Source organism: Hippocampus zosterae, chromosome 15 (assembly GCF_025434085.1).
Source record: "Hippocampus zosterae strain Florida chromosome 15, ASM2543408v3, whole genome shotgun sequence".
NCBI lineage: Eukaryota > Metazoa > Chordata > Actinopteri > Syngnathiformes > Syngnathidae > Hippocampus > Hippocampus zosterae.
In genome coordinates this window covers 16,295,614-16,313,120 of record NC_067465.1, presented here as the reverse complement: position 1 = coordinate 16,313,120, position 17,507 = coordinate 16,295,614, and the positions used below count along the sequence as shown (strand labels likewise).

At 41.6% G+C, this 17,507-nt stretch overlaps 2 protein-coding genes across 3 annotated transcripts in view; both read left to right on the top strand.

The window, feature by feature from the left end:
- The window catches only part of egfra (epidermal growth factor receptor a (erythroblastic leukemia viral (v-erb-b) oncogene homolog, avian)), a 51,372-nt gene extending 42,051 nt beyond the window's left edge, over positions 1 to 9,321 (top strand). For both annotated transcript variants that reach the window (XM_052088401.1, XM_052088402.1), the window contains exons 21-28: positions 266 to 421; positions 1,280 to 1,355; positions 2,049 to 2,195; positions 2,818 to 2,915; positions 2,992 to 3,150; positions 5,866 to 5,913; positions 5,995 to 6,088; positions 7,394 to 9,321. In XM_052088401.1, coding sequence (XP_051944361.1) covers positions 266 to 421; positions 1,280 to 1,355; positions 2,049 to 2,195; positions 2,818 to 2,915; positions 2,992 to 3,150; positions 5,866 to 5,913; positions 5,995 to 6,088; positions 7,394 to 7,713 — 1,098 coding nt within the window. In that variant the 3' untranslated portion in view covers positions 7,714 to 9,321. The remainder of the gene's footprint in view (positions 1 to 265; positions 422 to 1,279; positions 1,356 to 2,048; positions 2,196 to 2,817; positions 2,916 to 2,991; positions 3,151 to 5,865; positions 5,914 to 5,994; positions 6,089 to 7,393) is intronic.
- A 1,271-nt stretch (positions 9,322 to 10,592) lies between these two features.
- The window catches only part of npc1 (Niemann-Pick disease, type C1), a 37,873-nt gene continuing 30,958 nt past the window's right edge, over positions 10,593 to 17,507 (top strand). The window contains exons 1-4 of the mRNA XM_052088388.1: positions 10,593 to 10,780; positions 15,648 to 15,776; positions 15,970 to 16,076; positions 16,172 to 16,341. Of these exons, the coding sequence (XP_051944348.1) occupies positions 10,703 to 10,780; positions 15,648 to 15,776; positions 15,970 to 16,076; positions 16,172 to 16,341 (484 nt within the window). The 5' untranslated portion in view covers positions 10,593 to 10,702. The remainder of the gene's footprint in view (positions 10,781 to 15,647; positions 15,777 to 15,969; positions 16,077 to 16,171; positions 16,342 to 17,507) is intronic.

Below are 17,507 nucleotides of genomic sequence, written 5' to 3'. Positions count from 1 at the left end.
TTGGGATTGTTTGCTTCTTTGCTGAAGTCTGATTAGTGTTGTATGGCTGAGACCATCCGTGAGTAATTGATGTACCATCCAAAAGGTGACTGAAAGACTTAAAGCTAATCAGACTTAAACGGAAGTAATAGTTTTAATAACCAATCATGTAAAATCGCTGAATCCCTTCCAGACATCCAAAAATATGTGTTTGACCGACAAGAAAAATGCTGAAATTCACCTGTTGAGTTGTAATTGGCCATTTTTGACACCCAACTGACTCAAGGGGATGAACTACCTCGAGGAGCGCCATTTGGTCCACCGCGACTTGGCGGCCAGGAACGTTCTGGTGAAGACCCCCCAGCATGTCAAGATCACCGACTTTGGCCTGGCCAAGCTGCTGAATGCAGACGAAAAGGAGTACCATGCAGACGGAGGAAAGGTTTGTGCTCAAACTCCGTTTTAGTTGTCTTTTCATTCTTGTGACATTCGGGCCTGTGTTATCAACACGCTGCTGAGTTTCTAGCCAAGTAATCATGTGTCAGTAAAGGTGCTATTTTTGGTGCTTTTGTTTTTGTCTTAAGTGTTATGTAAGGAATATAAATAGTTCCCGGTTGCTCTGAGAAAAATGACAAATCAGATGAGAGCCTCTTTTTATGTGATTCACAGCATTATTGCAGATAGATGAGTCGCCCCTGCGTGACACGACCGTTTGGTCATAAAGACTCTAAATCGGAAATGCAAGAATAATCATTGAAAGACTTGGATGCAATATAATGTGAACAAATCCTCAATAAATTTTCAGTTTCAAAATAAAAGCTCTTCTCATGCAGGAACTACCGTTTTACGTGTAACGCGTCAAAATGGGCTGTTTTAATTGGGACATCTATACGCTTTGTCGAGGAGGAAATATTTTCCTCTAGGGGGACGGGCCGTTGCGGCCACCTCAGGGATTGTTGCGGCCGAGTACAAGTCCACCAAAGATCCGCCAAATGTCAATGGTGCCAGCACAATGAAGAGACACGGTGCCCACGAGACGCCCACATATCAGGAGCTAACCAATCATAACAACGCTATTTTCCAAATTTACTGTCATGATGGAGAAAAGATTGCAATGAAATAATTTTTCACAATCGTTGAGCCGTGCCGAACAGTTGTTGCTTTACTCTCTCCGTGTGAACTGAGTCAATTACAGTTGCTGTTTGGGAAACCAGGGGCCTCTATCACATGGATTGTAGTCTCCAACTAATGCTTTTATCATAAAGTTCATATCAAATCCCCCTCCCTCCACACTTTCCAGGTGCCCATCAAATGGATGGCTCTTGAGTCAATACTCAACAGGACATACACACACCAGAGCGACGTATGGAGTTACGGTGAGTCCCACACAGCCGCTTGTGTAACTTCCAATTGCAAAAACAGCGTTTGCTTGTGAATGCCAGCAGGCGGGGACATTTGTGAATGGAATATTGTCTTTGGATGTTGTCAGCATTTAACAACACAACATGAGATGGGAGAACATCTTGCTTTTTTTCCACAGACACACACACACACACAACACACGAGCTCTCCCAGCTGGACAATATCGCATCAACCCACACAAGAACGTCTTCCAGCTAGCAACCACTTGTGTTCTAACTGCAGAGTCATGGAAACATAACACGACATTGCCTCTTTCTTTGCTTTCCTTCTTTCATTTCCTTCTTTCTTTCATCTGTCTGTCTGTCTGTCTGTCTGTCTGTCTGTCTGTCTGTCTGTCTGTCTTTCTTTATTCTTTGTATCGTTCTTTGTATTTTTCTTTGTATCTTTCCTTCTTTCCCACATGCTTTAAAATCGTCTTCTATCCCCTTAGAGATTGATCGTACCTTTCTGTCTAAGCCATTAGCAAGCCTTGGCACAAATTATAGCCTTTCCCCCTCTCTGAACTCCCCGGATACGTCCTGCTAACTCCCACATCCCATTTGTCAACATTTGGACACCGCGGGTCATTTTTGCTCACATCCTGTTGCTCGCATTTCCACGGCTGGATTGCACGCGAGAAGCCAAGTGACTTCTCCTTTTCGCCGCAGGCGTGACCGTGTGGGAGCTGATGACATTCGGGACCAAGCCATACGACGGCATTCCGGCCAGCGACATAGCCAGCGTCCTGGAGAAAGGCGAGCGTCTGCCTCAACCTCCCATCTGCACCATTGACGTCTATATGATCATGGTCAAGTGTAAGTGTTTATTCAATCAATCAATCACAAATTATTGATAGAGCAGTTTTCACATAGAAAAATGCAACTCAAAGTGCTGTACAATGAAAACGTCAAAATTACAACATAAAAAGAGAGGACCCCACCCCTGCCCCCAACATACACAGATGTCCCCACAAGCATGCCTATGCTCGCGTGCACACACACACACACACACACACACACACAAAACATGCACTCATACCTTGATTAACTATCTTAAAAAATACATGGAAAGGAACAGAGAAATCATATGAGGAAAAGAGCACCGAAGGGGAGCTAATTCACACTGACAAGAATGACAGCTGCCACATCTCCCACCGTGGAGGCCCCCAACATGAGGGGAAATGTGGCTAAAGAGAACAAATCTCTACTTAAATATAGTAAGAGTGTTTGGGGTCAAATAGCTTGGTAAAAGGGTTCTTCTCCTTCCACTAAGCATTTCCCCATTATTTAAAAAAAAAATCCTAATTGAAATGAATGAAAATGTCATTGTGTTCCACCCCCGCCCCCCCAAAAAAACCCCAAAACAAAACAAAAACGATGAACAACAACAAAAACACCCTTATTGCTTCACACAGTGTTCATCTTGTCGTGTGTGCAGGTTGGATGATCGACGCAGATAGTCGACCACGCTTCCGAGAACTAATAGCAGAGTTCACTAAAATGGCGCGGGATCCTCCCCGCTATCTCGTCATCCAGGTCTGAGCTTTCCCGATGTGCCTGATCTAGCTGTTGTTTATAAGGCTGGTTCTGTTAAACGCTGTACTTATTACAGGGGGATGAGAGCTTGCACCTGCAAAATCCTCCCGACAACAAGTTCTGCCGCACCCTGGTGAGCGGCGAGAACATGGAGGATGCCGATGAGTATCTCATACCACAGCACGGCTTCTTCACCAGCCCGAGCACGTCTCAGACCCCGCTGCTGCACTCCACCGTAAGTTTTCACCCTGTCCGCCAGAACCATCACAGGCAAAGACAGAAACTCTGGCGGCTTTGCAAAAGCTTGTTTATAACGAGTTGGGTCGCTGGAGTGCCTGCCCAGACTTCAAGTGGGAAAGGAAAGAACCTTATAAATCTCTTGGAACTGACTTCTAAAATTGTGTGAGGGAATCGATCTATTCAATGTAACGATAGAACCAATCTACATCCAGTGGTTGAAGATTCAAGATTAAAACAACTTCATTTATCCCCAGAGGGCAATTCAATTTTCAGACTATTAGTGGGGTCTCATACAAAAACAATCTGAGAGGTTGAAATCTATAGACACTCTGTCCGTGACCATCAATCAGCAGACCGAAGCGGCTAACACACCGCTGGTCATGAATGGGCAAACCAATTGCAAGACAATAACTCGCCTCTCCGAGTTTGTCTGCCCAGTACATGAACAGCTATGGTAGTGAAGATCCAGAGCCACTTTCAGGTGAAGGCTCGAGTCTATTGGGTGAGCTATTTTGGCTTTTGACGAACATCGCATGTTCACTTTTGAGGCTTTGGACTTCTGGGGTGTTTGTCTTGAAAGTGCGTGACTTTTGAAGTGTTTGACTGGGAGCCATTTGACATTTGAGAGTGTTTGTCTTTTGATATATCTGACTTTTAGGGTATTGACCTGTCTCACAACAGTTTGATTTATGAAAGACTTGACTGTTGGGCTGCTTGACTTTGGGGCATGGAACTTTGTCACAGGCGTGTGACTTATGAACCATTTGACTTTGGGTACATTTGACTCTTGTGTTTAACTGTTGAGGCACTCGGTTCTTGGGGCATTTGGCTTGCGAGGTGGAGGACTTTTGGGGGGCTCACTTTTGAGGCCTCAAAATTTTGGGTTGTTTGACGATTGGTACATTTGTCTTTCCGTTTGACTTTAGAGGTGTTGGGGAAATTCGACTTTGGGGGAATTGGACTGGAGGCACTTGATGTGTAGGAGTCAGGAGATTTGACTCTTGATTGCATTTTGGTTACATCGGGAGACGTGACCGTTACACTAACAGGAAGAGTCTTCAAAATTCATTTTCCCCCAAAAAAGTGTGAAAGGCTTCTTCCATATCAAACTCATCTGTGCTGTCCAATTCAGATGGTACTAAGTGGCTCAGTCTAACCCATGATTGACGATGAATGGTGTCAGAGTTTTTTTCTCGGACAAAGTTAAACAAATGACTCGACAGGGACAATTGTTTTTCTGATGGCGGAAGAGGATCTCTGAGGGCGTGCGACGGTAGTTGCCCCGTTTGTTTGTTTGTTTGTTGAACAGAAAACATATACAGTAATAATTTGACAGAAAATAAGGTAGATAAAAAAGTAAAAAGAAAGAAATCAGTCTTCATTCAACACAGTTATTATGTTCAAGGGAGTAGGATGAAGTAAAAAACTTATCTAGTCCTACCCCGTTATGTGTTTTATCTACTAAATCATTTTTATATCAATCAGAAAAGAAAAAAGTAAGAAGAAGTCTCCATTAAGGCTCATACTTTACCCATAACCGTGATATTTTTACAACTTTTGGTTTGTATCGGGATTATATACATCCACACCCTGGCACTCTTGTGTCAATTTTCTCTTGTATTCATAATGGATATTTCAATACCTTCGAGATTATTCCACAGATTAACACCTTTGCTAGATACACTTCTTTGCTTGATGTTTGTGTGATCACATTTCGAGTTCCTTGTGCTCCTGTCTGACTTTTATTGTTTACATATGCAAAATACAAGAAAAACACTGTCCCTGATATTTGCAGACCACGCCCCCAGTCCGGCCCCTTGGTAGTACCTTGGCTTAAGCTTTGAATCACAGATACGTTGACACCTTCCAGTCTGGTCTATAACGAATCAGCAATCTGCAGGCTTCGCAGATGACAAATGTCCGCCTGGGCGCGACACCTGTTCCCAAACTGTCTTTTGATGTTCTACAGCACTTCATTCCCAAATTGTTTATTCCCACTGTGTGACCGAGTCTCGCCTTTTTCCATCTTTTCGCCCCCTTGCTTTACCTTGATTACTGTGGTCTTCAAAGTGTCCTCCGCCCAAACAGCCGACACCTTTATGCACAGGCGTTTGGGGGCGCTGAATACGCACCCAAACGTCTTGACATGCCCAAATTAAATGACACTTTAAACATGATTTCATTTTGCTCGTAGATTTCTCTATCAAATGGTTAAAGAAGTCTGTACCTCACTAAGATTGAGAGTTTTGGGCCCATTTGTCCTGTTTCTGTTGGAGTCAGCCACCCCCCACTACCACTTCGATGGGCCTCTGTAAAAACCGCAACACAAACAAGTAGGCCTCATACTCCTCCCCTCTCCCACGATTCCTCTCAGGTGGAGCTCTTCTTCCTCCAGTTCAATGTTGGTCATGTGTCAGTCTGACTCCTTTACCCGGAGTGTCAAGTGTGATCACTTTTGCAGACGCTCTGTTTTTGTCATATCCGAGCCGGGGGTGGCGGTGTGCTGGGCCCCCAAATGTTTTCTCGACGCGTGTTTTCATTGATTGCTTTCCTTGCGACGACAACAAACCCGGTGGAGCTTGTCACGGTGGCTTTTTGGATGCTTTTTCACGCCACCTGTGACAGCCGTGCGGTTCCGCTTGGTTCCAAAACAAGACTCTATAATGGCTTCAAGTGGAAAATGTGTCATGAACTTTTCTTTTCCCCACAGAGCCTGAACAGCAGCATTGGGACGTGCAATGGCAGAAATGGATTGCTGGTAAGCAAGAAAGAGCTATTTTATGTCTTGATCCAGTTTATCTTTTCCAAAAGGGAAAAAAGACCGTTTTTGTGTTTACAGAACGGATTATCCAGCAGGGATGGAAGTATAGTTCTTCGTTATATACCTGACCCCACAGATAAATTATTAGATGACGCCTTCCAGCCTGCTCCAGGTGAGTTTCCTCCTTTTAGAAGCACCACATATCGCTCAGGCGAGCTCAGCTGCCTCTTTAGGACTTGCCAATAAATGGTGACATCTGGTGGTCAAAAAGCCCGTTGCAGAATGCAATGTTCAAATCACAAATGTTGCAATTAGCGTCGTCCTGGTTAGTTGGTAGATTTTATTTTCATTCATTCATTCATTCATTCATTCATTCATTCATTCATCTTCCTAACCGCTTGATCCTCACTAGGGTCGCTGGGGGTGCTGGAGCCTATTTATTTTATTTTTTTTAGATATCTATATCGATATAGATATTCATTCCCGAACTGCTTTAATGATTCCACATTTTTTCTTGTCGGGGCCAAATTATGAACATGTTGAAAATGTCTTTGGGACAAATAAAATTTTTCTTTTTGAGGCCATGAACATTTATGGCGAACATCTTAGTGACCCTTTGCGACCAAAAAAAAACAAAAAACATGCAAAACCGTTGCAAGTCAGTCAGATACAGCCATAACCTATCAGACCAAAACTTGCTTGGGTTTGTTAAAATTACATGGGAAGAGGAATTTAAAAAAAGTACTCCATATTAAATCGCAATCAAAATATTGGGAGGGAAAAATTGCACTTTGATTATTTATCAAAATCATTCAGCCCTAATGCGAAGTGTCAGTTAAGAAGGTGTTACCTGAGCTACATTGCTTGCTCGCATTCGAAACCCCCACCCCTCAATGTATTTCAGTGGTCGTCAATTCTATGCAGATATGTGCTGTTTAAAAATAAATAAATAAATAAAGATTTAGTTCCCCAGAATGTATTTTGTGGAACAGTGCATTTGATTAATGAAATTCTTGGGACTTAATGTGTGTTTGTGTTCCCAGTTGTTCAATGTGTGATATTTTACACACATTTATGTTTGATTTATATTGCTATATTTTTTGATTATTATTTTTGACTTTTTTCAACAAACTGTGACTTTAAATTGTGTGTAAAATAGTGGCATCGAGGTCGATTACTTGCATTGATGTAAAAATAAAATTGCTTTATTTTGAATAAAATAGTACATCAACAAATGGCATTGAACATATTTAAGGATACAAGGTCATGGTGTCAATGTATGTGTAATAAATAATGCACAACTGTTGTCTCCAAATGGCTGATTATGTTGATTGATGTTTGAAGGGCCACAACTGGCCGTCCAATTAATCGGCCAGGCCCTACGTAAACAAGTGAACATTTTTCGTTTCTTATTAATGTATAATGCCGACTGATGTGCAAAAACATAACGGTATGCCCTCCTCATGTATGCCAACAGACTACATGAACCAGAACACAGCCACGGACATGATGAATCCCGTGTACCAGCGCCCCGGCCCTCTGCGCACCCCCCTTCCCACCATCTCCTCGGACGATGCTGACGACTCCCAGTACCTCAACTGCTTCAAGAACGAACCCGAGTACCTCAACGAGTTCACTTCCCGCCCCAACGGTGAGCTCCACGCCATCCACAAGTACAAGCTGCAGAACAGTATAGACAACCCCGACTACCAGCAGAGCTTCACACCCAGCTTCAAGGCCCGCATGAACGGCCACCTGCCTTCAGCGGAGAACGCAGAGTACGTGGGCCCCGACTGATGACTCCTAGAAGTGAAACGTTATATTTTTTTAGTGATACCATCAATTAGCTGTCACCTTGAAACAGTGATCCTGAAAGTTCACATGAGCCCTGTCAGAAAGTGAAAACCTCTCGTGACGACAAAGAGGATGTGACCCCGTCCGCAGCCGGCATAAAAAGGGGGAACTGAAATGAGCAGCTCAAGCCAAAAACAAAATGGTTTGACATCCAACAGCCTCTCAAGATGTCACATGGACCACCCACTGTGAAGTGGAGGTGACGGGCGGGCGGGCGGGGTTAAACTCACCTTTCTTGGGATGGTAATGCTGGCTGCACTCTTGGTGACGCTCCTCTCCTAATGAGGAAGCATAGAACGTATGAATCGGCCACTTTCAGGGGAAACCCGGTGAATTGCTTACTATTCAAAGATAATGCTGAAAAGTGGAGTTCAGAAACTGTAACACTCATTAAACACAAATATCTTTTTTCCACTGCACATTACCTACTTGGCCTCTTACGGCACTACTTGCTAGAAAGGAGACACGTGCTCATGTTATTAGGGCCCGACCACTCGAGATTTTTGGAGGCTGACACCTTTGTTTGTTTTGTTTTTTGTCACCCTCTCTCTTCAGATTAAACTTGTCTAGTTACTGTGGCAAATATGTTGAAAAGTAAATACAGGAGGACTTTTGGAAGTGGTGAATCACCCACCCAAACAGAAGCGAACAGAGCCGAGACCCTTGTGCAGTGGAAAAGTGGCATAAATTGCATCTTATAGTTGTATAGTATACTGTATTGGATTTATTGTTTTATTGTTGTTGTGTGCAGGATGCAGGACACAATTTTCCTTGCAGCATTTTGGGTGTCCATAGGATTACATTAGGACAGAAAAAATGGTATTTTGTATTTGGATTAATTTGTGACTTTTTTTAAATGAAATCGTGAAAAAAAAATGTACACAGGACATTTGGTGGAATACGCTGGGGTCATCTTTGATCATGCATTCCTAGTTTTGTGTAGTTTAAGTTAAAAACACACGCGCACACACACACACTTTAATTTGACTCAACCAAGAAAGAGGAAACAACTTCCCAACACATTCCTGTTTCCCCTTTTTTGGAGAGAAAATTCCAGGTCAGCTAAGGACCTGTGTGTGCATTCGGGGGAGTCAATTTTGATAAATATAGTATTTCCCTGTGGTTACAGAAATAAAGCACTTTTATATAATCCTTCCCAAGTTGGTCGACACTGTAACTCCCCAGTCTTTTCTCTCTTCCCTGCGACAGTGTTCATATAAAATTCCCACTTTTAAGGAAATGCACAAAATGTAGCAGCCTGTTCAGCCTACTTTTGTAGATGTGACACAGGTACAGGTTATAACGGTGTATTCACTATGCTGTGATTATATTTCTGTCTCTCATTGTAGATATACACTTGTACATTATATATACTTGTACATACATACACTTATATGTGTGTACAAACACACACACACATTATGAATATACTCTGCTGTAATATACAAACGCTGGACCATATGGAAATACTAGAATTTTGATGATTTAAATGTCTGTATGTGAATAAATCGTTTTTTTCTGTGGAAATAAAATCCATTTGGTTCTCTTTTTCTTCACCAGAAATTTAGTTCTTTATTATCTTGAGAAAAAAAAAGAGTTGATTGCCTCACCTGATCAGTCACAAGTGCTGCACCTCAAATCAATGACGACTCTCTAGAGATAAGATAAGCATTTTAATATTGTCTCACTCTGTTTTGGGTGAGTGGATGTAATCCATCACTCACACGGGGTTGATAAAGGAACATTTTGTCAATGTGCATAGAATTCATGAAGTTTGTCTCAACCAGAAGCAAAGTAGCTCTAAATTGTACATTAATTTCCATAACTCAAATTAATGTAGTAATCTTAATTTTGAATGTGATGGCCGGAAAAGTCAGGTATGAATTTGTAAAATTGGGTTAAATCAACTGTGCGCTCATTAAAAATTCCATCTTTACTCATAATTACAAAATACTATGAAAAATAAACCTCTAGTACTGTGTGATTGTTTCACTTGTGGTTGATGTTCCTAATGCTTTGCTGTAGTTACACAAGAATAAAAATATGAAAATCACATTTAAGCATGACGTAAAATATACTCAATTAATTTATAGTTAAATTAAAAGCTCTGAAGCTAAGAAGAATTGTTGTTTCACAAAAAAAAAGTGGCTAGAAATCTAACACTGAATCTCATGTATTTCATGTTGCTTGTGTCATATTTGTATCTTTATTTTATATTTATTTATGATATATATTTGTATCTTATATTAGAAAAATGGGTTAAAGTTTTCAAATGGCAATAATCGCTCCACGGATCATCCTCATAAACTACGACGGCACAGCTCCATGAAAATGTGAGAGAAGGGCTAAATCCCACTAAAACTTGAATTCGTCACAAGAGCTTTGTCTCAAAAGCATTTTTGGCTTGTCAACATGCATTTCCGTACATTCTTTGTGGCATTGATGTTTTTTAAATGTCATTACTTTCTCCTCTTTTCTTAAAATATGTAGTTTATAGTATAGTGTTTCAATGTTTATTTTTGTATTTTCATTTTGAGGTATTTTATATTATTGGTTGCATTATTTTTAATTTTATAGTTTTAAACTTTGGTTAGTTATTATTGTATTGTTTTAAAGTGTTTTTAGTATTTAATTATTTTACTAAACGTTAGTTTTTGGATGGATTGATATTTTTATTTTACATTTTATTCTTTCATTTTACATTTAAAGCGTATTTTTGTTGTTCATTAATGTTTTTGAGGGTTTGAGCGATATGGCGTAATTGACAATGTGCCCTCATGATGGCAGCACCGACGTTTTGCCTTGCCCCCGCCCTTAAACAAGTAAGCCAGACGAAGAAGAAGAGGGTCAAGCCTCCGACAAATATGCGAAAGTTTCGCTGCTTAGCCACTCCGTTAGTCGTCGTGCTGTTAGCTGTCAACTGACACCCACGATGGGCTTCGTGCCGGACAGAGGTGACTTCTATCTTCTCTTGCTGCTTCTGTTTCTTTCGGAGGCCAACTTTAGATGGGTAAGTCGCATTGTTTGGGTGTGCTTCTCACCCTTAGAAAACATGACTCAGCTCCTAAAGCCGAAGGGTTCACGTGAACATTCACACAAACCGCTCAGCGGCTTGACGTGAATGACTGCTAGAGTTAGCTCATGCTAACTTGCTTTTCATTGAACCGACGTCGTTTCTACCATTCCGATGTCGCCGTTGACAGAACGGGCTTTAATTAAAATAGACGTGCCTACTCCTAATGTCTCCCGAAAGCTTCCAAGGCTTCTTTGATGTTGTAACAAGCCTCTCAAATGTATGTGGAATTTGAACTTGTCATTGATCCGGCGAAACTTTCAGTCAGCGCTTACATGCATGTTTTCAAAGCAAACACTGACAGAATTCGAATTTGTGCTACCATGACAATACATAGTTGCAAGCCACAATCACAGCACATCATAGCACGTCTCGTACGTCATCGTTTCAGTGACCGACACCTTTGCCTGTGAGGGAGCACGATGTTCTACTAGGTTCTGGGGCTTGCTTCATCTTACACAGGGGACAAACCAATCCTTAAAAATTAGTAATACAATGAAATACTTAAAACTAGAGCTGCAGGCAGCTTTAAAGTCAGTAAATGACAACAAAATGTATTATTTTTTCTTTTAATCAGAAAGACCACTGTCACTAAAAAGATCGTGAATAAACAGAAAAGTGTAGTCAATTTGTGAAGCATTAAGCAAGTTATGACATTTTAAAGACGTAAAATAGTGGGCAAAAATGAGCGCTTGTTTCCAACAATGGAATGGCTTGTCACTGAGTGTGCGAAGTGGTATGCATCTAAGTTTTAACAAGTAAGCAAAGAGAAGCATTCATTTTGATTTAAGATAAGCAGAGTGAACGGCTATGATTGCCATACAATCTATCTCTACAGTGTGAGTTTCACAATATTGTATAGTGTTTTTTCCAAAGCTGTGGTTTTGCCTCATCTGTCCAAAGGGCATTCTGTCGGATGTTTTGTGTATCGTCAATATCTCGTCAATTTCCACCGATTTCAGTGACCTTAGTGGTTGTTGATGCACGGGAACCAACAATTTCGCCTGAGAACTTGTAAGCAGATCGTGCAAACAGGAAAAAGACCCAAAACACAAAGCGAGCAAAATATGCTCCCATTCTGTACAGACCTGATCAGTTACAGAAATTGTTTTACTGCCGCTATTCCTGCTTCACGGAACTCAATGATTTTGTTTCTGCATGTAACGAAAAAAAAAATTAACTTAAAAAGAAAATGAAAGTGGAGCGTGCAGTCGGCTGTCAACTTGAATAAAAAAACAACACAATTTCGTCTAACAATGTAAAAGTATTGCAAAATAATAACTAACCTGAATATTTGACATGATTAATATGACATGTTGCAGGCTGTCATCTTTGAGGCTTGGGTCATATTTGTTTTTATTGTTGTTCGCGGGGACAGTGTGATTGTTTAACTCTCAGCCTAGAGAGGGCTTATTGTTGCCATTGCAGATGTTTCGAAACAAACGTGATTCAATCAGGCTGGACAAATTTCATCACTCTTGGATTGACGTGCTTTGTTTTGACTCCTCTTTGCTGTCTTTTCTGTCAACTGTTTGGCCTTGCTCCAATATCACACTTTACCCTGGTTAATCAACAGTATGACTACAATCCTAAACAAGCCTGTCATTTTCTGACATCAGCTGTTTTGTTATGGCCGTGACATTTACACACCACCTTTGAACTCTGCAGAAAGACACAAGCAGGTCCTGTGTTTTTTTTCTGATTTAAATAAAAAAGAGGGGCATGGGGAGCACTTTGTGGAGTAAGTGAATTTACTTCCTCCCAAGTCATTCCTTCCAACAGAAAGCATGTGAGCAGTGGGATGCTGAATAGGCAGGAAGAGTAAGAATGACAGCTGCTCAAAGGAAGTACAAAGATGGACTCTATCAAAGGCTGCATTAAACTGCATATGCCCAATCCCCATTTCATGCTGACATCCTGTTTTTTTTGACTGGCTGATACCATATACATTATTCGCGGGAATCTCCTGTTATTTGCTGAAATACTCACCTATTTCCTGTTTTTGTTCTTAGGCCAGAGGCAATGTCTCACAAGGAAAAAATTACATTCCCATCTGGTGGGATCCTGGTGCCAAGGGCACATGTTGAACTCTAGGGAATGAGCTTCATTTAGGCTATGTTCACACTCTAGCTCAATTCCAAATTCTCAATTCCAATATATATGTGACATGTATCATTTAAATTTAAAAAATCTGGGAGAGAGACGACTGACAATAATTGTCCGTGCATGTGCATGAGTGGTAACTTATATTTGACTTTCATTTAATCCCACTTGAAACACGAAGAATAAAATTGACACTTGTGGAGATGGTATATATTCAGCCACGCAAATAGTTAATTTATTTCTTGCGGCAATTATGTGACATCATCTTTAATGGTCGTCTGCGTGAAATGGAGCTTGACAAACAGAAGAAAAGTAGATTGTTGCCATCTTGTGGCATCCATAGGCAATTAGAAACCTTTTTCTGTGTGTCGGCTATTCATACTTGATTCACTATTCATCTCATTTTGCAGGGCGTTATTTGTGTTCTTGAACGTGAAACAATCCACAGGCACTGGCCCTCAAATTGGCACAGGAGACCCCACCCCCCCAACGCACATTGCAACGCCACCCAACAGCACCGAACTGTTGTGCAATTTGCTGGGTTATGCAAATAGTTTTCATTAGTGTGCATGGAAGAAAAAAAAACGTCCATCCATATGAGGGTTGCAGGCATGGTATCCCGGCCGTCTTTGGGCACTAGGCGTGGTACACTCTGAACTGGTTGCCAGCCATTCACAGGGCACATATGGACAACGAACCTACGGTGAATATTTTTAATATCTGGAAAGCGGAGTACCCTGAAAAAAAAACCACACCGGCATGGGGGAGGACATTTAATTTATGTAGATATCAGTGGCGGATGCTGGTCTGTCAAGGAGGGAAAGCTCCTCATTTTATTTATACGTGTGAATTTTACTCTGTTCCTTTTCAAGAAAATGATCTGTGACCCTGTCATACCAACAAAGTGTCTTTTCCACGGTCTTAACTGTGGTGATATAAATCAGTCTGCTAATACAAGCAAAACACATTAGAAATAAAATATTAATCTGTCGCTAGTCGTCTTCAACAAAGAGAGTGTCGCTAAAATGATTAGAAGAAGTCTCCAGTTCAAAACAGAATGAGAATTGGAAAATACTCCCACGGATGACAACACCAAAAGATCGGTGATTAGATCATTTTGCTGTCAATCAAAAAGAGATACAGCCTCAGACAGATCATCCAATCATCATCCAGAAAAGCTCAGCATCCTGGCCGGCCGATACACACCCACTGCCCTTAGACTCCCAGAGAAGCTGAGCATCCATGGGCATGACTAAAACCAGCATTTATCCAATGACTCGTCTCCTTTCAATGCATTGGGACAACCTACCCTGAACTTTTTAGACGCCCAGCGTCCGCGCTGCCGATGCTCAGCGTCCACACGGTTTAAATCACAGTGAAGCTGCGGGAATGAATGAGAAGAGAGTCGCGTCGTAACCAGTAATGAGAAACTGACTCGGAACAAATGTTGAGTGTGTTGTAGCGCATATTCAGTCAATGACATGTACACACAATTGTATGTACACACATCTATCTGATCACTTATTTTTTTGACATTTTAGGGGAAGCTGAGCTTCCCTTGCAGTATTAGAGCAATCGCCTCTGGTAAATATGTAGATGGATCAGAATCAGAATCATCTTTATTGGCCAAGTATGTAGAACACACAAGGAATTTGTCTCCGGTATAACACACTGCACTAGTATCATCGTAAACAACAAAATCATTGAACCATTTTAGAGTATACCAGTAGAATGGTGTATGTCTACGTATATGTATGAGTTTGCTCCACAGGGTATCTGGCCTCTACCTTAGAGAAAAGGTGAGAAGCTCGGTCACCCAGGAGGGCCTCAGACTCGAGTCACTGCTCCTCCGCATCGAGGCGGCTCGGGCAGCTTGTCAGGTCACCACCCTGGTGAGGTGTTCCGGGCGTGTCCCACAGGGAGGAGGCCCCGAGGACAACCTAGGACATGCTGGAGACTCTCTGCCGGCCGGCTTGGGATCTCCCAGGATTGGCTGGCAAAAGTGGCCTGGGAAAGGGAAATTTGGGGTTCCGTGCTGAAGCTGCCACCCCCGGGACCAGCCCAACGATAAGCGGAAATCAATGATGAATGATTTTCATCCTTGTTTGATATCAATCTGAAAGTATCAACCTCCTACCCCCCAAATGTTCATGCTGCAGTGACTCGTACTCCACTTCAATCCTATTGTGTCACGTGACCCATGCAGTTGTACACCCAGCGGATGACACTGTGATGTCGATACAGTATTCCCTTGAACAATGAGTGTTTTCTGTCGCCGCTTTGGACGACAGCTGTTGAGTCGGTGGCTTTGCTGTGACTCAACAATGTCACGTCTTTCATTCAACATGTACGTATAATCCCTAAATATCAAAACGGAAAAGGAAACGCATTTTCAGAAGTGAAATAGTAGTATTTTCCGACAAGCGTCAAGGCGCCAACAAAATCAGTTCAACTTCAAATCTGTGAAGGGTCAAATCTATGAAGTAGTGATTGTATGTCATACCAAAATGTGCCTTAAATGTCATTGTAGAAATTGTTTCGCACACTTGGCTAGACCTCATTTCAGCGAGCATCAAAGAATTAACTTGCATGTGTGTTTTGTTTTTTTTGACTGCCTAATAAAAGGTCATCACAAGAGAAAAATCTCCAGGAAAGACTCCGGTAGCATCCAAGTTGATGTTGTGCTGTGTTTGTTTTGCAGGCGGCGGCACAACACTGCGTGTGGTATGGCGAGTGTGCCGAGTCCGACAAGGTCCCCGGAAAGAAATATAATTGTAACTACACAGGATCCCCCAAACCTCTGGACCCCGAGGGCTACGACCTCCTCTTGGTATGTGTCAAGACTGTACGAGAGCACAAAATCAATTGCTCAAAATGTATTTCATCATATTATTGTTTCAAGCATTTATTTTTTGTTATTTCATGTATTGTTTTAATAACCTTAACTTAAATATTAAAAAAAATATATATATTTTATAATTGTATTTATTATTGACTCTTGTACATATGTACGTATGATACAGGAGCTGTGTCCTGGTTATGACTATGGCAACCGCAAACTCTGCTGCAATGTGGATCAGTTGCGTACTCTCAAAGCGAGTCTCCAGCTGCCCCTTCAGTTCCTGTCCCGGTATGAACTTTAGCTAACAACATGAACTCACAGCGTACAGGTCATGGCATAATTGATGCTGACTCACAGGGTATCAACTGTGTGGCCATTTGCAGATGTCCCTCATGTTTCTTCAACTTGATGAACCTCTTCTGCGAGTTGACGTGCAGCCCGCACCAGAGCCAATTCATGAATGCCACCAAGTTCGAGTACACAAATTCCACCGAGTTCAACAGCTCCAGCGTCGTGGAGGTGCAGTACTATATCGGACAAACATTCTCCAACGGTGAGTTTGCATGCTCACCACTTGCCTCAAACATCTGTATTTGCACGCTTATCTGAGTAGCTTGGACCTACACAGCCTCTCTTAAGCCATTAACCCTCACATGTGTTCCAACCTTTCGAAACACTTGTTGCACTTAATAAACGCAACTCTTAAAATGTAGAATAAATACCAAGCTGCTTGCTTTTGTAAAACAAATTTCCCTGAACAAAGACTTTTTTTTTTTTTTGGACTGGTCTCACTTAAAAGAAAAATAGTCAGAAAATGCGAAACTGCCATACACAAAGTTATGGACACAAATGAAAGTGCGATGGAGTGAATCCGCAAATTGTTTTACGTATTTTTTTCTTCAAATGAAGAGTGAGAGCTGAGCAAAATGGCCAAAAATTCATTTCATGTTATAAATGGAATCCCTTAACAATAATGGTACCAATCGTGATATAAACTTCAATGTCAACTATTATTATGGAAATATGAGTATTTCCCGTTCAGCGGCAGAAAGAATGAGATTTATTATTCTTTCTGCTCCTTTTCATAATTATTTTTAAAGTATCATATATATATATTAGAGCTGTCAGTTTAGCGCGTTTTTATTGGCATTAATTTAAATGAATTTTAACGGGATTAAATTTTTTCTCGCGAGATTAACGCGGCACACGTCACAAGCGGATGTTACGTTGCTCTATAAATACACCAGAAACAAAACGAGCGCGCTGCAGAAGTCCACGCCCATGTCTGTTTTGCCAGCCACGGCAGCGCGAGACACCGAAAAGGGATACTTAGAGTTTATGAATGGAAAGTTTACTTTTAAATAGTTGCCATATTGCTCCACTGACAAGACCAAAGTTATCTGTTCTTCTCTCTCTCTCTGTATCATACAGGTATATGATGTATGCCACTGACGCGATTGTTACTCGTTTGGAACTATTTTGGAACTATGTGGAAGGTTACAGTGGTCTGTGTCCATATAAATAAAGCGGGTGGAGCTTCTCTGTTTGTCTGACAGCGACAGTGCGCTACGGTGGTAGCGACCTAGCGAAAGTAAAACGTCTCCAGTGTTGTCATCGAAACAAGTGTAGTCATTCGAAATGAGGTCTACACAAAACCGTAGAGAGACTTCCGCGCAAGAAGGACCAACACAATCAACATAGCCTGACTGTGTTAGGGGG